The 22,514-nt window shown below is 32.2% G+C and overlaps 1 protein-coding gene across 1 annotated transcript; it reads left to right on the top strand.

Moving 5' to 3' along the window:
* Nucleotides 1-10,853: 10,853 nt before the first annotated feature.
* Nucleotides 10,854-17,263, top strand: LOC144561618 (putative serine/threonine-protein kinase At1g54610). The gene is made up of 7 exons (XM_078310633.1): nt 10,854-11,333; nt 12,105-12,434; nt 14,032-14,349; nt 15,290-15,511; nt 15,809-15,909; nt 16,172-16,283; nt 16,695-17,263. Exons 1-7 carry the CDS (start codon nt 11,034-11,036, stop codon nt 17,040-17,042), a joined length of 1,731 nt encoding a protein of 576 aa, XP_078166759.1. The 5' UTR covers nt 10,854-11,033; the 3' UTR covers nt 17,043-17,263.
* The last annotated feature ends 5,251 nt before the right edge of the window (nt 17,264-22,514 follow it).

Genomic DNA, 22,514 nt, shown 5'->3' with positions numbered 1-22,514 from the left:
TTGTTTAATGAAGAAAGGGGGCGATGTATGCCTCTTCCCCTCCCCCTTCATTTGAATTCGCATCCTATGATATATCTCATATTTTGCATGACTTTTTGGAAAATCTCAACCGTTCAAATACGTTTTGCAAGAATCTCAAAGCTCAATAATACTGGCCCTTGCGCTATCCCTGAATAGACACTGAACACATCGGTTACGCAAAATATGAGATATCTCAGAGGATACGCACTACCTTCATTTGTACAGAGGTAGTATAAAGTCACAAGCAAACACAACAAAAAGGCTAATTGTTGATTTGTTTTTTACTTTTTTTAGATATTAAAATTTAACTTTTTGGGAAAGAAAATGATTATTTTTTTGTTTGAAATATACATGTAACTGCATCAAAAGTACGGGTTCACCAAGTGTAGATTTCTGAGTTATTCGAAAACTATTGGATTCCACCAGTTTTTCAAAGAACAAGAAAATAATCAATCAATTTTTTTTTTCTGAAGATTTATTTTTCAATTTCAAAAGATATCTCTGGTAGTCTGGTTGCTTGTTGCTTAAGGACAAAAAACAATGAAAACAAGTCAAATATGAGAAGAGGAATAAACTTGTCAAAGCTCGAGAAATTAACAACATGACGATGCTGATTAAATTGGTTGACTGTACATTTATTATTATTTTTTTTTTTTTGGATTGGATATATTTCTAGAGAGATAAAACCAATGAAGTTAGCATTTCGTGTACACTAATAAGACAATGTTACAAACATAAATATACGAAAACAGAAATAAATAAAAAATTAAGGTACATGAGATCCAAAAAAGTACATATATATGTATTTCTGGCGGTACTATGATGTTGATAAATTTCTACTTAGACGTATTTCAATCCTTCGACTTACAAAAAGCTGCATATTTAGAGTTTTGATCTAAAGAAAACAATTGTAAGCTCAAAGAACAAATTTATTTGTTCTTCTATTTATTACATAATGAATTGTTTTAGTAGGATTTGCAAAAAAAAAAAAAAAATGTAGCTTGTGGCTCATTTGATTCTGATTCAGCTCATTATGAGCTAATTCAAATTTAACTTGGTTCATACTGGTTCGATTCATTTCTTAGCTCGTTACCGGAATAAGATCAAAAAATTTCTCAACTTTTTTTACCATCCCTTCATGTGCTCATCATGAGAGAATAATCTCGTTACATGAAGAATCTGAAAAAAATTTCCAACTCACTGGTACGATTCAGCTCGTAGTTGTGTGTGTATATATATCTCAATTTTTGCATGACCGACGTGTTCGGTGTCTTTTTGGGGATAGACAGGGGACCAGTAATATTTGTGCTTTTTAAAAAAAATAAGCAAAAGTTGAGATATCTGAGAGGATGCGAATTCCTGGTAATTGATATGATTCGAATTCAATTTTTATCTAATTTAATTTGTCTCGAGACTTTGGTATTGAGTATTGACGATGGAATGATAGGACCTCTTAACATATGAAATTCCCAATTTAGGCCTATGGGCCTGCTAGATGACAATATGAGATCTTTGTTTTCTCTAGTCAAAGAGGCCTATATTTTTATAAGGAAAATTAACGATTGTGACAGGATACATTTGGGTCAAGATTCCTCCGACATTTAGACTTGTTGAATAAGACTTATCCTCACCAGTGACTTTTCCTGTTAACCACCTTACCAATCATCTGTAATTAAATGTTCTACAATACTATCTATTCCCTACTAAATTAAATTAATCTTTCATGAGAGATGGTTACTCATTACAAATGGTGACCAAGATTTGCCCCAAAATGAATTTCCTTGAAACATGAAAATAGGATTCAAGAATCTTATGTTGAAAAGGTACAAATTTTTAATGTACTAAGACATTAAAATATAATTTTCAATGTACTAACTACTAAGACACTAAAAGATATATATGAGAAAGAGAGGAATGTTTCTTCAATATAATATTACACAGATATATATGAGAAAGAGAGGAATGTTTCTTCAATATAATATATTGTGTAATGTCAAACAAAGATCAACAAAAATAAAGCTTTAGACCGTAAATTTTACAAGAAACAAAAATTTTTTTTTTAAAATAAACAAGTGATATCAATAATTCTTAATTCTCCTAACATTTTTTTTAATCAAAGGCTATTTTACATACAATATCTTTTAGATGTTATTTTTAAAAATTAAACATACGCCTCTTTGTAGAGAGTAGATACACAAAGACGTATTACTGCACTAACATTTTTAATTCTTCTCACATAAAGTGAACTGTTTTATCTAATAGAACAAAAATAAAGGACAATTACATAACAAAATAATATAATGATTTGAGCGAGTCTATGGTACTATGCAATGGTTTAAATAGCGATTATAGCGGTATAGCGGGACAGTTAAAAAAAAAAAACAATTGCACTAAGTAGCTAGCTATAGTGCCGATAACTAGCTATATATTGCCCATAGCGCCATAGCTTTTAGGGTCCGAAAAAACTATAGCGCAGCTATAGCTAGCTATTTAGAACACTAGTACTATGTATAGTACGGATTGGTCCGTAATACGGATCAATATTTTTATTTTTAAAATCCTAACGGTCGATCCAAACCGTTCAACATGATCCTCATATGAATATGTACTTGCATACCAAATTTTATATTTTTAAAATCACTTGATCTGAAAATTCTTGACCATTCAAAAACAACGATTTTCTATCTATCTTAAAAATAGTAAAAAAAATTATAAAATTCGGTCTGCAAATACATATTCATACGGAGATCATGTTAAACGGTTTAGATCGACTGTTAGAATTTTGAAAAATAAAATTATTGATCCGTATTATGAACTAATAACCGTACTATGCATGCTACTATAGACTCACTCTATTGATTTTATGGAGTTATGTACGCATTCAAAACAATATAGTTAAGCATAAAAAGAAAGTACCACATGGTACTTAAAATACAAGAAATTTTTTGCTCGTCACCATGCAATTATAATATATTAAAAGTTTTCTGGAATGGACACTGTGGTTCACTTGACCTCATATAGCAAGAAATGGTATGCATTACTTTTTTTTTATAAAATAACAGGATACCAAATAGAAAGAAAACGGACTATAAAATTATAAATTTCACTATAATTAATAGTGAGCCTTTTCTTGTCTGAAAATCCTTTACACATATCGTAATTTTGAGTTACTGAATTCAAACGATTTTATAATAATAAATGCTAACTTCTTATTTTCAGAACTAAAATATTTTTCAATGTTTATCGCTCATTTTCGCATTTCACGTCATCAAATATAAAAGGATAGATTAACCATGCAAGTAAATGAATTTTCTTAAATTTAAATTCATTTTGAAGTACCGTCATTAAGAAATGATAGCATGAAATATATTAAACAATTGTAGAGGTTCCGACTTCTAACCCTTACCATCTGCCTGATTGCGATGTGTCACGGGATCATGCCTCATATGAGTTCAAAGGGAAACATTTTTTTTGTTTTTGTTTTTAGAGATTGAAAAATCAATTTGAATTCGGAAAATAAGATTTATTATTTTTTCCTTGATAAATGGACAGAATATTATTAATGTTTCGATTCTATTAGAAAAAAGTAAAAAAAAAAACAAATTAATAATTTAATTCTACTGTTTTCATATTTTATTATACCAACAACAGTGTGAAAACAATCAGACTGAACTATTCTATTGGTCATATTGGCCTCTGAGTTTGTGTCCCCCCAGGTACAATTTAAAAAAACAACGAACGGTCCATATTAATTCTATTCAAATTAAACTCAATTCAGTTCCTATTGTGACTGTAGGGGGTTGCTTTGAGATTTGTGCCAAGCTAGAAAAATAGTCTGAATTTTCAGCTTGCACCTCAGGTATCTAAGGTTATACGGATTCTTGACCTCTCTCAGTGGGGCTCGGCGTGAAAAAGATAAAGAAAAGAGAATCCGCAAATTTGTTTGATCTTTATTGAAACCGAATCAATGATTTATTTTTAATTATTTTCTAATTTTCTGCCACGAGACATGTTCCAACTTTCGGAAAATTCTGAGACCGAGCTTTACTTTGATGATCCCATTAGCATGGCCTCGGTGGGTTCCGTTCCATCTATATATATATCGAAGATTAAAAAGCAATCAATTACTTTTCTGATAATTTGATTTTTTTTTTTAATTTTCTAAACTTAAAAAAGATTTAAAGAGAAATAGGTAGAATTAAATGACTGATGGTCTGACGCTATGAAAACAACGTGAGAGACCCGTTACCAGGTTCCCTTTGACCGTTGCCCATGAAATGCCAGGAAAAAGTATACACCCTTCAAACCAGCTTAGAAAGAATTCATATCCTCTGAATTAACTCAAATTTTGAGTTAAGATATGAACTATTCAATTTAAATCTTCATTAATATTAAAGAGCTGCGTGTGTTATAGGTGTGGACTGAATTGATCTGAATTATAATTGTATAGCTCGATAAAAGAGGATGCGGATTTGCTTAGAAATAGATTTCTTCCGAACCTTTCTCGAATGATAATTATTATTTTTTGAATTTCTGATTTTGTCAATGATAAAATAATGCAATTTGTCAAGTAAAGTTATTATTATTATTATTATATTTTTAAAATAAATAATATTGATATTTTTTTAATTAAAAAAGTTCAGTATATCTAACATCTTTTAAATATTATTTTTAAAAATTGAACTTAAATTTCTTCATAAAGAGACAATATATAGTTCATGTTCATGTCACTGTACAAAATCTACAGTTATGCCATGATTGCCTATTAGGCTATTACTAATCCACAATCCAATCAATTATAGAGTCAGCAACTATAGAGAAAACACAATTGGCCATTATCGCCAAAACTACCCACAATCCAATCAACACATGACTAGTAAACCAACCGACACCAACCCCAGGCCCCAGCCAACCAGTCAACCACCCAAAACAAAAACCACCCAAGTAAAAAGTTTACATCTTTGAATTCCTCTTACAGAATAACAAAACACAAAACACTTATTCCGACTACAGCAGCAGAGCTCAGTAAGTCCCTGTAAATCCCATCCATAAGGGAATTCATATTATCCCTAATCAGCCTTTCTTAGCTAAAATCTCCATCGCAAGAATTGTTCAATGCTTAACCAACCATAATTAAACAGGCCCACATTTCAGTACAATAGAGTCTTCCAAATAGTGATGATATTTATTTATTTATTATTTTTTTTTTTTGGGCATGAGATGAGCGTTAAAATCTTTCAACTTACGTATGTGTTATTATGTATTATATTTCGAATTTATAATCTTATCTAAATTAGTACATATCTTATATAGATCATATTCACCGGCAGAGGCGGATTTGCATTGATGATATGAAGTCTTGATCCTCATTTTTTGAAAAAAAAAATTGCATTTATATATATGATTTTCTATATAATTTTAGAGTAAAATTTCATGATATTGTAAAATTAACTTTCATTCTGTGAATATTTTTTTTGTATGATTGATTCTTATAGTTTGAAAGTATAGTTCCGCCCCTATTCATTGGTAAAATAATCCATTGCATAGGTTACCCATGCAAAATGGAGGGAAAATCTACTGTTGTGTTTAACGGTCTTAAAAAAAATGAAAACAAAATTTCAACGTGGCAATAAAGAATGAGACACAAATATATTTTTATGTTTAGACTTGTTCTCTCCTATAAGGTATTTATAACAAATTTAATTTGGTGTAAAAGGAAATAATTTAAGTAAGAAAAAGTACAATGCATCGACACGGAATAAAGAATAAATAATGTTATACCAAAATATAACATTTCTAAAACATGTTAAATTAATTCTGCGAAATCATTTGCGGTGTGTAAATGCACATATTTTAAATCGATCAAATCGATTTAATTATTAATGTACGTCACAGATAGGTTTCACTTGCTCTGTTTTCTAAATTAGTTCTCTGATGATACTCCAATTTTGTATTTAAGGTTTTCTTTTTTTGCTTTCAAATAAAGCATACAATTGGTTAAATAAACCACTTATCATTCTATTAAAAATTGAAGTATGGTTGATTGTTAATTTATCAACCGAAATATGTATACTCTGGTGTTGCATGTAAATATTTAATCACAGTAGCTCCTGTTCTACCTCATTTAATATTTAATATTCCAATAAGTTCAAAAAAGTGTCGTGATTAAATATTTTTAACAATTATACATACATGCTAGGTGATTTTTTTTTATTTTTTTTGGTTGATCTGACCAGAGTTTCAACACTTAAGGTCAATTAATGCTTGCATGCGTTACACTTTATTTTTAAATAATTTATATTTCGTTATCTAGGACTTTATTATATAAGTTGGAAGCACATCAGATCAAAAATCTAGTCACGAGGGGGATCCTTGACTGCAGTTTATCAAATGTTATTTTCATTAATAAGTTCTACATTACATCTAATTTTTCAAAGTACCCAACAAATATTGCTAGTTATATCAAATGTCTCTTTCATAACTTTTATATAAAGTATCCAAATTGACAAAACACATATAACTATCAGTGTTGCATTAACTTGCTCCTAATTTTACTTTTTGATATTAAAAAGAGCAAGAGAAAGAAAAAGAAAAAAGAAAAAAAAGAAAGAGGATATGATCATTGGATGTCCAAAGTGTCATACCTATCATTAGAAAATATATAAATAAATAAAAGGTTACATGAATTATGGAAGTATCCATCAGGTATTCACCAATATAAGCAATCTATACACATATTGAAGGAAAATCAAGGCAAAGGCTTGTAATTGGACTTAGTTTTGGAAATTACGGCATCTACATTTTTTTTTCCTAATTATTCCTGAATTTTAGAAACAATGTAGTTCAAAACCTTCATTTAATGTCTTCATAATGTATCTATACTCGAAGTTTTTCAATAACAAAAAATAATTAGAATGGTAAAATTAATTTGTTAAATGTGTATGAGTGAAAAATTTGGTGTCTTTTTATATTACATTAAGAATGTTTTTTTTAAACCTTGAGAATAGTTATTAAGTATAATTTTATTAGTTGAACATAAATTACATCATCGTTCTACATTCAGAATGTCATCCACATCAAACTATATCAACATCAATATCCGAACATTAACATTTAACAATTAAAATAACAAAATAAAACAAACTCTTTCCATCAATAGTAGATATCAACGACCTTCAGCATTGATTGGCCTGTGACCGGAGAAAAGGGGGCATCATCTTTCTTTTTTCGATAAGTTTGCGGGTGCGGGAGGTCGGCTCGGCCTCCCCTTCCCTATCAAGAGTTTTGTTTAGCGGAGGTGTTGGAGGGAGAGTTAAAGATGCTAGGAGACGAGAGAGCTGGTGGCTAGGGCTATTGTTGCCAGCTTTCTTTGAAACTCGTGGGTGGAGGAGGACAAAAGAGCTAGCGGCTAGGATTATCGTTGCCAACTCTCTCTTCTCCCAAAGAGTGTAAATGACAACGAGAAGGTGCAAAATTTGTGATGGGGGCGTGAGGTGGAGAGGAGGGGGTGACCCACTGACAGGAGTAGTAGAGCGGAGGTAGCTTGTTGCCGGTCTCTATACTCCACACTGAAAGGACGGAGGACGAGATGTGGGTTGCTAGCGGAGGTGGTGGGGTGGAGGCGGAGAGAGGGGAGGAACGGGCTGGAAAGGAAAAAGGCGGTACGGAGGTAGGTTGGATGTGGTGGTGGCTAGGGTTTTTAGCTTTTGTCTCTTTCTGCTAGAACCTAAATTATGGACTTTTTGTTTGTATTACATTAAAAATATCAATTAAGTTAAAATTACTAATTGATGTAGTGATTTCTTAACACTGATTTTTCTTGTTTTTATAATACTTCAGCTGAAATGATATAAATCGGTACTTTTAGAGTTCCATTCAGAAAAAGAATGATGATTGTAAAAATGGTTGTAAATATATGCAATATAAAACTCATTCTGTGCGCATATTGCTGTTAGAGTATTGATTTTTGAATGTATATTACAGTATTGAGTATTAATATTTAATATATATTAAGGGTAATGGTTTGAATTTGTTGTTTGAAGTTGATTCAATAGATTTTGAAAATCGAAAGTATATAAAGGCATTATAATGAAAGTGTGTTAGTTCGTAATTTTTAAAAATAACATATTTAAAAAAAAAAAATCAAATAACCACATTTTTTGAAAAATTTGAATTTTGACATGGCTGCATTCCGTAAGTGCGACCACTTTTCTGGGGCCGCATCTCCTAGATGAGGCCACCCCCTCTTTTTTTTCTTTCTTTTTCATTCAGATTGAACTGCCACAGGAAAGGAGGGGGGGGGGGGGGGGCTGCACCTAGGGGATGCGGCCCCCTATTTATGATCCGCATCTCCTAGATGCCGGCCCAGAAAAGTGGTCGCACCTACGGAATGCGACCATGTCAAAATTCGAATTTTTCAAAAAAATGTTGTTATTTGATTTTTTTTTTAATATGGTATATTTAAAAATTTCGGGTGTTAGCCAGTCTATATATATAATTTACGGCTTACTGTTGGATCATATGGGATGAAAGAATAATATAATTGATATTTATTGAACAATAAATATTAAGAGGAGGAATTCAATTATATATTTTTTTTGTGACACCGGATTACACCCTATATTTTTAAAGTCCAAACAGTCGATCCAAACCATTCCACATGATGAATATATTAAAATGTACTTGCAGATGAAATTTTACATTTTTTTGAATTCTTTTACTATTTATTAAGATGGATACAAAAATTCAATGATCTGAATGTAGCGATTTTGTTAAATACTTAATAAATAGTAAAAAAAATTCTAAAAAATGTAAAATTTCATCTGCAAGCACATTTTAATATATCCATTATGTTGAACGGTTTGGATCAACTATTTGAACTTTGAAAACTTTGTAAATGAAAAGTGTAATTTGGTGTCACCAAAAAAGTTGTATGATCCCTCCTCTAATATTAATTGCGACGCAGTCTAAATAGTGTAGACCGTATATATTCTTAGATTTTATTTTTATAAAAGGCTATAATATATTTGTGTTTGCTTGGTCTAGAAATTTTCTTTTCATGTGCATATTTTACCCATATGTTTTTATTGTGATAAATTTCCTTATGTTTCTATGTTGGGACAATTTATATATAGATAGCCAGCTTATTTATAATGACAAAATTTAGAGAAAATAAAATGATGGTTATATTATTTTTTATTTGTTATGTCTTTAGATTGTCAACTCAAAATAAATCATTTTGTCGGATGTTTATTATTCAGCACACAGTATAAAAAAAAGTCATTGTTTCCCTTCACAAATTTAAAATCTATATACAATTAGTACCAATATATTTTCACCTATTCAATATTGACTACTCGAATAAAAAAAATATATGTTTTACTATCTTGAATACACTATTTACATTTACTGTTGTTTTTTATTGAAGTATACTTAAAACATGTTGTTTGATACATTTTGTTTAATTTTAAATAATTTCTATTTTACACTTTTAACTTTAATTAACAAATCTATTAGAGATAGTGTTATAAGTTGATATTATTACTTATTTTTGTATAAGAAATAGTGCTATAACTTTAATTAACAAGCCTCTTTGCTTTCCCAATAATATATTTTTTTAATTCAAATCCGTACGCATTATCGTTGGTACTAAATAAAAAATAACAAAAAGATAGAAAACACATATTAAAATGAAAAAATACTGACATAATAAAGGTATCAAATAACCGTCAAAATTCAATATAAATTACAAAAACATATAATATCCATCAATTAAAATCTAAATTCAATATTTCTTGAGTTACAAAGCACATGACATCTAAAAATCTATTCAATCTATTCAATTTATATGTTTATGTCTATATTTGCAAACTTATAATTCGCATAATAATCTATTAAAAATATTTTCATTTATAATTACACTATTTATATTTGTATTCGTATTCACATAAAATGAGAGGAATGCGGATATGAATAATTTATAATCCTTTAAAAAATAGAAATCCGAATTATCCATATTGTTACACACATCTCAAATTATATATGTAAATTTGTTATTTCTGTACTTATTTTTTGTAATGAATATCAAACAATATATGTCCAGTTTTTTTGTTTTATTCAAATTTTTATTCTATTATTTCTTTGTATTTTTATTGGACCACGGCAACCAAATTATTTTTTTTCCTTTTGTTATTCAAGAGGCTATTTTTGTTAACGTGTATCAGCAATATTCATTAATTGTTCGTTTCAAATTCACATTCGTCAAACTATATATATGTACCTGCTTAATAAAGATTTGATTTAAATCTTCGATATTCGTATTATTCGGTATAATACATATCTCAATCAGATGAAGATAAAAATATAGTTATAGTGAGATGATGTCTGGAAAAAACTGGACACTGTCTTAGGGTACTAACTGGAGACCTAACTAATTAGTTGGATAAATTAGTTAGTTAGATGATTTAAAATTTCTATATTCGTCAATTATTTTTGTTAACCTCGGTAAAACGATGTCTGAAACAAACTGGACACTTGTCTAGTTATCTGACCATCTTTCCTGCCTGTTGGATTAATAAATTGAAATCATTCATTCAAAAAAAAAAAAAAATTGAAATCATTTACTGTACCTCAAATGTTGAGTTTGAATCTTGTCCGTTCGTTGTATAGTAGCACAAAGGATTCCTGTGCATTACAGGCTTGGGTCGGACGTTTCGGATTCAAACTCAAATAGTAAGGTAAAGGAGAGGATTGTGACTCTAGATAAATTCGGTGCTTAGACCACAGAGGCATAGACTACAAAACAATATCTTAAGACTTGAGGAGCGCACTCGTCCCTTTTCTTTCCCCGCTTCCATCACCAGTCTCTCTCTCTCTCTTTCTCTCTTGAAAAGTTGAAACCTTGGCAGTGGCTGCCAAGTATCTCTCTTTATACCTCTCTTCCTCCCTCCTCGCACGGAGTACGCCCCCTCTCTCTCGTATCTCTACTATGACATGAGTACTAATAAATAGATATGGGATGTGTGATTTGCAAGCCCATCACCGCCACGTCAGCAGAGGACTTTTGCTTATCGCTCTTCTTTCCGACATACACCGGTGCCACGTCAGCTGCTGACGCTCAGAGAGAGACCAGTCGAGTCGACGACCCGCTCAAAGCCCCGCCACTGCAGCGTGGGTCCAATACTTCCCGTCACGTGATCACTTCGCCTGAGAGGGACCGAAACGGCTGGCCCACGTGGCTCTCCGCCGCCGCCGGAGATGCTGTATCTGGATGGACCCCACGCCGCGCCGACTCTTTTGAAAAACTGGAGAAGGTTCGTTTACCACTAATTTCAACGCGGTTTATTAATATTTTCTTTTCCAACCCGGAGTTGTCAAAATCATACTACTGTTTGCTGGAAATCCGGGGAAATTAATTATATTATATTTTGCGAATTTATATTAGTTATATATATATATATATATATTTTTTTTTTGCTCAGCTTAGGCTTCGAGTCTTCGGATCCTGTTTTTCTTTTCTATCTATTGTAATAGTCATGTTTGGAGTATTTTGTTCAGTAAAAATGATATGCAACCATTTTTATTTTTTTGGAAGTACCAGATGATCCTCGTGTTACTTTTCTCTTTTATCTTTTTTCCCGATTTTTATATTTGCAATTTTAACGCCTATGGATCTTTCTACATGGAAGCTTTGCAAAATGTTAATATCAAGGATTTGAGAGCATTCCCTTTCATAGGTTGTTGGTATTAGTATTTAGTAGACAAATAGTACACGACCAACCTTGAATAAATTTATTTTCATACTTAATACCAATTCACAAAATACTAGAATTATATTTATTTCTATGCACCATCTTTCAATTGTTACTATTCTGGTCCCAGCCATTTAATCAGTGTTTTTAATTTAGTTATTCTGATTGTCACATAAGCTCGTCCAGGTGGACCGCACTCCATGTCATCTGGTTTGAAGGACTGCAGAATGCTGTCCGAAATTGTATTTTATTTTAGGGAGGCCACCTGTCTATAAGCACTTCCTGAAAATCTCCTAAGCAACTTTTTATTATCTTTTGTGTATATTTTGCCAGATTGGGTCCGGTACATATAGCAATGTATACAAAGCAATTGACCTGGATAAGAGGTGTGTAGTAGCATTAAAGAAAGTCAGAGTTGATGGGGTGGCAGCCGTGGGTCCCGGTGAACCACAAAAGAAGGCCACGTCAGAGTCTGCAAGGTTCATGATGCGCGAGATCGCATTGCTCAGACGCCTTGGATCCCACCCCAACTTAGTAGCACTTGAGGGTTTGGTCACCTCTAGAGTCGCCACATCACCATCTCTTTACTTAGTTTTTGAATATATGGATCATGACCTGGCAGGGTTGGCCGGTGCACCTGGTGTGAAATTTTCTCTACCTCAGGTATGTTACTGGATCCCTAAATTAGTAGTAGATCTCCAATTAGGTATATTTGACCTCTGATGGTGCAATTAAGGTGTACTATAAAAGCTGCAGAAAGAAGGCCCAATTGACTGTAATCTTGCATCAATTAGCCCTCAACTGTGCAACTAAATGACAAATGGCCCTCAATTGTTCCATTAATTTAAAGAAAAGTTAAATCTGATTTTGCTTATATTAGCATGTGTTTTATTAGCCAGCTTCAATTAGCATTGCAGTGTTCAATTAGGTGTATGTTTACCTAATCTTGCCTTGGTCAAGATTCTATTTTTAATTTAGCCTTCCATCAGTCATAAGTTTGCCACAAATAGCTCAATTGACAATTTAGGCTCCCTGTCCCCTGCTTTTTCTCATTTTATGTTAATCGCAAAACCTATCACGGGGATCATTCTAGACCAGTCCCCCTGTTATGTAGTTAGACCCCAATTACACTTCAAATAACTTACACTTTTGCCAAGACTGAACTTACCAGGTTTAGCTATGAAAGGTCTCAATTGTGTAATCAAATATCAGTTTAGCTGAATTTTAATTGATTGCAGGTCAATTTAGCAATTTTATTATAAAGACAATCTTATTTGCCTAAATATTTTGTATCACTGTGAATTTGGACCTTAACTTTCGTCAGTTATGTTTGATTGTCCATTAAAGCATAAGTATGAATTTAAACTTGCACAGGTAAAAGAAATAAAATGAAATGGTCAAACAAATTGTCAAATAAGTCAAACTAGTGATACAAAATTTGAAAGGCACGTTATGCCTTCTGACTGTTGAAAATTCTGTATACACTTTGCAGAATAAATCTAGAAGTATAGAGCACATAAGAGAATCCTTTGGAATAGAATTTATTGTCCCTTTTTGTCTGACTGGTCAATGTGGAATTTTCTATGTTGAATTTGTTGCTATACACGAGGAAAAGTCCGAAATACTTTCTTACCTTTATCTGTTAGGTCTAACATCACATTCCTGTTGATAGGGACTTCTAGTTAGTTCTTTTTCTTTTTTCATATTTATTTAACTAAAGTCAAGAAAGGGGGTACTAGTCTGTCGCTGACTTGTATTATTAGGATTCAGAATCAAATACTACTGTCACTTTCCTCTGTAGTAAGAGTTGTTGACTAGAAATTGATGAAAAATAATATTTTTTAACTTTTAACCTTTCAACTGGTTGGATCTGGGTAACAAATTATCTTATTACCAAACAGAATTTTTTTTCATTTTGGAGTATCTGCTGTTACAATTTCTGTTTTAGGAAATTTGATAGTATCAGTTTTTCCGAAGCTTGCCCCTTATTATGATAAATCCAAAGATTTTTTTTGGTTTAATCCAGACAACTGTAGCTTAATCAATACTAAATCTACAATTAAGGCTTAATCATGACTTATCAATACTAAATTTTGTACGGATTAACCTTAGATGAAATTGGCAAAAATGAAATGAAATATTCAGTTGTAATTGAATTGTGCTCTCAGAAGAATTTGCATGCAACTATCTGGTGGCGCCATTACTTATATAAAAATTAGTATTGCATTTTATATCCTGATATCTCCAAAATAATTTTCAGATAAAATGCTACATGAAACAGCTCTTGTTAGGGCTTAAGCACTGCCATGAAAATGGTGTTCTACATCGGGACATAAAGACCTCAAACCTTCTCCTGAGCAAAGATGGGGTTCTAAAAATTGCTGATTTTGGATTAGCAACATCCTTTGACCCAGCCCGAACCCAGCCCATGACCAGCCAGGTGATAACCCTCTGGTACCGCCCACCTGAGCTGCTACTAGGTGCGACCTTTTATGGAGTCACAGTTGATTTGTGGAGTGTTGGGTGTATACTTGGCGAGCTTTTAATAGGTCGACCAATTTTCCCTGCAAGAACTGAGGTTAGTGGAATTTGAATCTATTTGGGTATTGCTTCACTGGTGCTTTCTACTGTTGTTAATGTTACCTATGGTAATTTTCTGGTACTGTTGCTGGTGTCCTAAGGATCCCTATTTGTTGTGATGCATGCAATTTCAGGAGTCCAGACTTGTTCCAATATGACCATTCTTCAGTTGGTCTTTGTAATAGTCTAGGCCTCAAAATACTTGGAAGAATATACTTTAAGCAGAATAGTATGTGTGAAATAATGTAAATTTGTAGAAAATTTAAATTAAAGTGACTTTTTATAACCATCTCATCAATTAGATATTAGGTGGTCTACGGTGCTTCCCAAAGTACCAATCCTCTTGTACTTCGGCTCAAGACCTCGATTTTTGAAATTTGAGTGGCCAAACCAAGGTGCTCATTGTGATGTATATATATTTAAAAAAAAAAATTCAGTATTACTGTTTTTAATCATTTTACTATTTTTTTTATAGGAGAAAATTCATGACAGTTAAAAAAAATCTGAGACCACCCAATAGCAATGATTTTCTCTCTATCATAAAAACAACAAAAGTAAATCTAAAGAAATTAGAGAACTTTATTCCCTACAAGATTCTTACATGTAGATCACATTGAACGACTTGGATCGGCCATTCAAATCTCAAAAACTCAAGATTTGAATCTGCAGCATAAGAAGGACTGATATTTTGCAAAGCACCCTAGCAACACTTCAACTGGATGTTCCTTTTTTTGTTTCAACTGATTTTTGTTCTTTTCTAATCTTTTACTTCTCTTTTTCTTTTTTTCTTTTGGGAACTGTTTGGGGCAGGGGGGGCATTCAACTTTTTTAACTCTCAAATGATGTATGCACTTGATTTTTCAATGACACGCATGCAAATCCTACTTCTTAGGGTATATATGTAACAAAGTACATTTTGCTTAATGCTTATAAAATAGGTAGAGCAACTACACAGGATATTCAAGGTATGTGGAACACCGACAGAAGAATTCTGGAAAAAGCTAAAGCTGCCAATTATTCATACCACTTTCAGGCACTATGAACGGTGCTTGGCCGAAACATTCCAAGATCTACCTCCTTCTGCTCTCTCCCTCTTAGAAACCCTGCTTTCAATTGACCCAGACACCCGAGGCACTGCTTCTGATGCCTTAAACAGCAATGTGAGTCGGTACTTTTTCCCAAAGAGCTGACCATAACAGTTGTTTAATACTTGCAGCATTACTTATTCATGAACCTGTCTTGGCTAGTTGGGTCCACACACTGGTAAAATCCCAATGTGTTTGGTACTGCTGTTGATTAAAGAACCTTTTTCTTAGAGGTTTTGTTCATTAGATTGTTCTGGATAATGGAACTGCTATACTAGATAGTGATTTTCTGGTAGTCAATAATGCTGCGGTTGTATGAATTTTGAAGTTGAATTCCTTTCTAACTAGCTATTGGTATACTTGATTGTTTAGTTTTTCAAGACAGAGCCTTTTGCATGTGAACCCTCAAGTCTCCCACAATATCCGCCGAGCAAAGAGATGGACATAAGACTGAGGAACCAAGAAAGGAGGAGGTGAATACTAATAGTTGTACCATGCCAGCTCTATCTCATCTGTTGAACCTTTGTTTTTTGCCCTTTCATTTGCATCTTGTGTTATTACTTCATATATTCTATATTCACTGTCGGCAATATGATAAACATTAAATCTGCTGTTAGAAGTCAGATTTCATTATTATTTTAGTTGAATGTATAATGGTAAAATATTTGGAACTGGACTCAGTTTGATGTCACTTTGAAGCTGTTGTGCGAACTAATATTCCCTTAAATTTAATAGAAAATCAAGGGCCAACGACACAGGTGGATTTGAAACTGTCAAGCAGGTACGATTGCGCAACTACAACCAACTCAAAGGCATTCTTACTCCTCAAATACAATCCAACATCAGTGTAAGTTTCTCTCTTCACATAATCACCTCATCTTAATAGCATACGGTTGGGTCTGATATTATATTGATTGGACTGTTGTTGTACCATACTACCATTAGTTCCTGTCCTGTACCAATTGTTTCATCTATGTAGAGCTGTCATTTCATATTGCCTTTGTTTGGTCGAGCAATGTATTTTTTTAATGTTAATTTCCAACAACACTTGCATCAGTACTGCTTAACAAAGTCATACTGCCTTATATTTTGTTACTGTTAAACAAGAAGAGTTGTCATCCTAGCTCTGTGCATTTGTGAGTGCATTTTTCTGTTATAAGGCATGGATTACAGCAGCTCCTATTTCTGCTAGATTGATGTGGACTAACCGGCGTCTTATTAAGCCTTCAGAATTACCAATGAATTTTTTTCTCTCCAGGTACCAAGATTAATAACAAGTGCAAGTGCAAGGACAAAACAAGAGAAGTTTCCGCCACCTCACCTCGATGGATCAATCGGGAACAACCTGGACACCACAAGTGATGTGTCTGAGTTCTTTTCTTCGTCAGTCATTGAACTGAGAAAAGACAGGTCGTGGAAAAAGAGTTTGAGCTCGATGGAGCATCCTATGAGGAATCCTTCTAGAAGGAAAGTCGGCAGTACCAAAGTCAAAGCTGGTCTCAAAATGGCACCTCCTATTATGATTGGTGGTTTTCGTCCGTACCAGGTAGGGAAGCCAAAGATGAATGGTAAATCAAAAATTAAAGATTCAGGACAGGTCAACTAGGTGTTATTAGGGTTATAATTTTTTCATCTTATTTAATTTGACATTTTTTCTATATATATAAATATAAATGTAAGATGTTGGTATAGCACCCAGATAGTTTAGGCATCTCACTTCCTATAGATAACATATTGAGTATTGTACAGATAAAAATAATAAGAAAGACGGCTGGATACATGCAAACTTTTTAAGTATATCAATTTATGTATCTATTTTTTCTGAAAGACCATAGAACACTGATAGACACCGTGTATTTTGTATTCTTCTCCATGTTTTGAGGGTGCAATTAGTTGTTATTAAAATTTAGGGGGAATTTCATGTATGCCCCTCAAAAACATCAAAATTACGTACTACCTACTCTAAACTTTGAAATTATGTATTCCCTACTCTAAACTTCCAAAACTCACAAATTTACTCATTTTATTGTCTTTTATATTAAAAATTCGTTTTAAATTTATGAAATATCAATTTTACCTTTTGTTAAAAGCATAAAACAATTAGCTTGTTTAAGAATAATATCGGTTTTATCTGATCGGTTTTTGAGGGCAAAATGGAAATTTTTACAAAGGCTAAAGAGTATAACGGGTATCTAGTTTTCGAGGCAAAATGGATATTTTATGAGGGCCTGTTCGGATGTCACAGGATTACACGGGATGGAATTTGACGGGGATGGGAATCCACTTTTTCAAAAGCGGGAACCCATAATGGCGGGTAAGGATAGGATTATTTATGGGAATGTATTGTAATGGGTGTTCGGTTGTACCGTGGGATTAATTGTGGGAAATCCTATTTTTCTTTCTAAAATATTTGATATTATACAATTTCTTTTATTAATAAAATTATCAATAATGCAATTAAATTAATTAATTAAATAATAACATAACATAACATTACTTATTAATTATTATTTTATAACCTAACTTATTAATTAGATTAAAATAATACAATTAAGTAAATTAAATAAATAATACAATTTTATTTATTAATAAAATTATCAACAATACAAAATAGATTAATAACATAGCAATACTTATTAATTAGTTGGACTCTAATTAATATTTAGCATGTTTATGATTTTATTATTTAATAGTTTTTTATTGTATTTCTGTGTAATTATATTAGATTTATCATGTTAGAATTATTTCTTTTTGTGCATACAAATCAAGACTTGAAACACAACTGGTGTACCGATAGCAGGAAACTTTCAACCAGGCCTTCAATTCATCAGGCCTATTTCTTTCTGGCATGAGTGACTTTCAATGACATTCTAGTAACTATACAAGAGGTAATTGAACCAACAAATAAAGATTATATTCGATAACAATTTAAAACTACATGCATCAAAGCACGGGTATAGTGCATTTCAATTATGGTACATGCATGATGCATCTAAGGTAATTTCTCTCCAACTGGTACTAGGTCATCGGCTGGTACAGTGCATCTAATTATCGGAAGAGTGGCTTTATAAATAGTAAACAAATTTCAAAAAATGTAAAATTTGGTCCCAAGCACATCTTAATATATAGATCTCATCTAACGGTTCGGATTGACTATTCGGACTTTGAAAACGGAGAAAAATAATTTGAAAGATAGAGTGCATTTGGGTGCATTTGAACCCTCATCATCATCATATATATATATATATATATGAGGAGGGTTCAAATGCCTCCATGTTTTTGTGCCTCCATCTCTCTCCATCATTTTCAAAGTTCAAACAGTCGATCCGAACCGCTCAATCTAACCTCCATACTAAAACATGTTTGGAGATCAAATTTTATATTTTTAGGAATTTTTTTACTATTTTTTTAGATAGGTACAAAAATACTGTTTTTAGATGGTTCAGATTTACTGATTTTGTACCTATCTAAAAAAATAGTAAAAAAATTCCTAAAAATATAAAATTTGGTCTCCAAACATATTTTAGTATGGAGGTTAGGTTGAGCGGTTCGGATCGTCTGTTTGAACTTTGAAAATGATAGAGAGAGATGGAGGCACAAAAACATGGAGGCATTTGAACCCTCCTCTATATATATAGAGAGAGAGATGGGCTATGGTGCATTGCAATGCATAGGCCATGGTGTGCATTGGACCATAAATCACCAATTCAAAGTCCAAATGACCGATCCAAACCGTTCATCTTGTTCTCCATATTAATATGTGCTTGGAGATCAAATTTTACATTTTTTTGGAATTTTTTTACTATTTATTAAGCCACTTTGAAAATCGCTGATCCAACAGTGGCTTCTGATTTTACTGTTCCAAACAGTCACCGTTGGATCAGCGATTTTCAAAGTGGCTTAATAAATAGTAAAAAAATTCCAAAAAATGTAAAATTTGGTCTCCAAGAACATATTAATATGGAGAACAAGATGAACGGTTTGGATCGGTCATTTGGACTTTGAATCGGTGATTTATGGTCCAATGCACACCATGGCCTATGCATTGCAATGCACCATAGCCCATCTCTCTCTCTATATATATATATATGGTCCGGCTAATTTGCTGCCGGCAGTGCTGCCAGCCCTTTTTTGTTTTTTTGATGTCCAAACAACAAATCCAAACCGTTAGATGTTTAATCTATATTATAATCTACTTGGAGACCAAATTTTACATTTTTTGAAATTTTTTTACTATATATTAAGCTGGTTTGAAAACTGCTGATTTCAGTAAATTTCTACAGCATTGAAATCAGCGGTTTTCAAACCAGCTTAATAAATAGTAAAAAAATTCCAAAAAATATAAAATTTGGTCTCCAAGTAGATTATAGTATAGATTAAACATCTAACGGTTTGGATTTGTTGTTTGGACATCACAAAATAAAAAAAAAGGCAGCAGCACCGCCGACAGAAATGCTACCGGCAGCAAATTAGCCACAGCCTATATATATATATATATTTCGTATGCATATGATTCGATATGCATACGGTTCAAATTTGAAATTTCAAAATCCAAAATGTCAATCCGAACCGTTCACTTGTTCTCCATATTAATATGTGCTTGGAGACCAAATTTTATATTTTTCTAAATTTTTTTACTATTTATTAAGCCACTTTGAAAATTGTTGATCCAACGGTGGCTTAACAAAACAGTAAAATTAGCAGTCACCGTTGGATCAGTAATTTTCAAAGTGGTTTAATAAATAGTAAAATAATTCAGAAAATTGTAAAATTTGGTCTCCAAGCACATATTAATATGGAGAACAAGATGAACGGTTCGGATCGACATTTTGGATTTTGAAATTTGAACCGTATGCATATCGGACCATATGCATACGAATGCACATTAGTCTCTCTCTATATATATATATATATATATATATATATATTAATGTATTGACATCAAATTTGGAAATACTGTTGATGTCGGGGTAAGAATTTTTGTGATTTGTTTTTTGAAATTAGAATTAATTTTTTTTTCTTGTCTTTTAGGTAACTTATTATATTTAATTCCATGTAGATATTCTTTTAAAATTCCGTATGATGATAAATTATAGAAACTAACATATATATATGAGGAGGGATCAAGTTACAACACTTGAAAGTTACAACAAAGTTACAACATCATTTTTTTTCATTTTCAAAGTCCAAATCGTCGATCCAAACCGTTAGATATTCAATCTATATTAAAATGTGCTTGCAGACCAAATTTTACATTTTTTGAAATTTTTTTGCTATTTATTAAGATGGGTACAAAATTACTGTTTTTTTGCTATTTATTCAATATATATATTAACTATGACCAAAATATAGAGATAATATGATACGCGCATTGCAATTCCGCGGAATTATCTAGCGATATTGGGCCAATTTAATTCCACTAGATTATTCAGAAGAAGTGCTATTTTTGAAATTTAAAACAAATGATGTTATTTTATTTCATTTATTTATTTGTATGTTATTTATAAAAAAAATTCAGAACTATTCTTCTCCTTAGACTTTATAAATTCAAGACAGGAACAACTTCAAACCCCAACCAAAATACCAAACAACAATGCAAAGAAAAAAGCACAAGCAAACTGATTTGCAGTAAAACGACTTGCAGGCAATGGCACCTCGAACAGCAAAGAAAGGCAACACTTTCACGACCTTGCTCGTCTGTCACCAGTGGCACCACATCGACTCATAACATATCTAAATATGAAAAATTTGGACTGAAGTTGAAAAACGAATGTGGAATGAAATTGAAAAGTCTTTTATTAGAGTCACATAGGCCTGCTAATGAGCGGTAACTCGCTCAAAACTCGGCCCGGCCCATTCATTTTTTCATTAGAACCCGACTCGGCTCGACTCAATTTTGAAGAGTAAAGCCCGACTCGGCTCGATCCATTAGACTCTATAAGCTCGGTCCAAACTCGGCTCGGTCCATTGGACTTTTTAGGCTCGGCCCAAACTTGGCTCAAACCCAAAACTCGGCTCAAACTCAATTTTTGTAGAAGAAGGGACCAATCCCTCTGATATATTGAAAATTGTAATTCTGTTCATTAAATATTATAATTTATATGCATCAATACTTACAGTTTTTTTTATAAAATGCAACGAAACATTAAATTGCATTTTTCGGGCCCTGACACCATTGTCAATTTATCCTCTTTTTTCATCATATTTATATATGAAATTTTGTTTTTATAAAAAAAAAAAAATTGTTCATATCAGTGCGGAAAATACAATTCCTAAAGCGGCTGATACAGGAAATGTAATCGGCAAATTGAAAATAATGCTAAACGACCCTTAATTTTTAAAATGAAATAGAAAACAATGCATTACAGGACACAAAAAAGTGAAGAGCAAAATAATAATGATAAAAATAAAAATATAAGAAATAATAACAAAGTTGCAAAAGCGAATATCAAACTCACCTAACAAATGACTAATTAACCCCTGATAAAAACCAAAATAACAAAATAACCATTACTACAAAGATTGGTTTGCAGCTTGCACTTTAGAGTTATATTATTATAACAATAAACTAAACAATCCATGAATTCAAAAACAACAAATAACCATAATTCAAAATACAACAAACAATCCATAAATTAGAGACACAAAATTCTTCACATTACAAATCAAATGTTAATTTAAATCCATGAGAATCAACATGCCTCAAATTTCCTAACATTCATCTTTTTCAATTGCTAGGCGATTTTTTTTTCCAAACCAAGCACTCAACAAAATATCACATCACTCGATGATCTTGTAACATTTTATAAAAGAGCATATTTTTACTTACATTAATTATTTCTAACGAAAAAGAATAAATGCGACTCATAGATTAGGGTGTTCAACCATAACATAAATTCTAAATTGATCAATTTAAAAAAGGTTACGATGAGATGTGAATTTCAAATAAGATTTAAATTTTAAAGAAAATTATAAATAAAATATTTACCTCTACCACTAATCAAGAATGAGGCATGAATGGATGAAACTGGTCCAAGTTGGAGCTCTCATCAATAGAGATAAACCAATCCTTGAGCAG

Source organism: Carex rostrata, chromosome 11 (assembly GCF_964058835.1).
Source record: "Carex rostrata chromosome 11, lpCarRost1.2, whole genome shotgun sequence".
NCBI lineage: Eukaryota > Viridiplantae > Streptophyta > Magnoliopsida > Poales > Cyperaceae > Carex > Carex rostrata.
This window is presented reverse-complemented; position numbering and strand designations above follow the sequence as displayed.

What these genes read in the sequence shown, in the direction of transcription:
- LOC144561618 (XM_078310633.1), top strand. Translation starts at nt 11,034, where the DNA reads ATGGGATGTGTGATTTGCAAGCCCATCACCGCCACGTCAGCAGAGGAC. An exon ending in CTTTTGAAAAACTGGAGAAG is followed by an intron (nt 11,334 to 12,104) that starts GTTCGTTTACCA and finishes ATATTTTGCCAG; the next exon opens with ATTGGGTCCGGTACATATAG. An exon ending in TTTTCCCTGCAAGAACTGAG is followed by an intron (nt 14,350 to 15,289) that starts GTTAGTGGAATT and finishes CTTATAAAATAG; the next exon opens with GTAGAGCAACTACACAGGAT.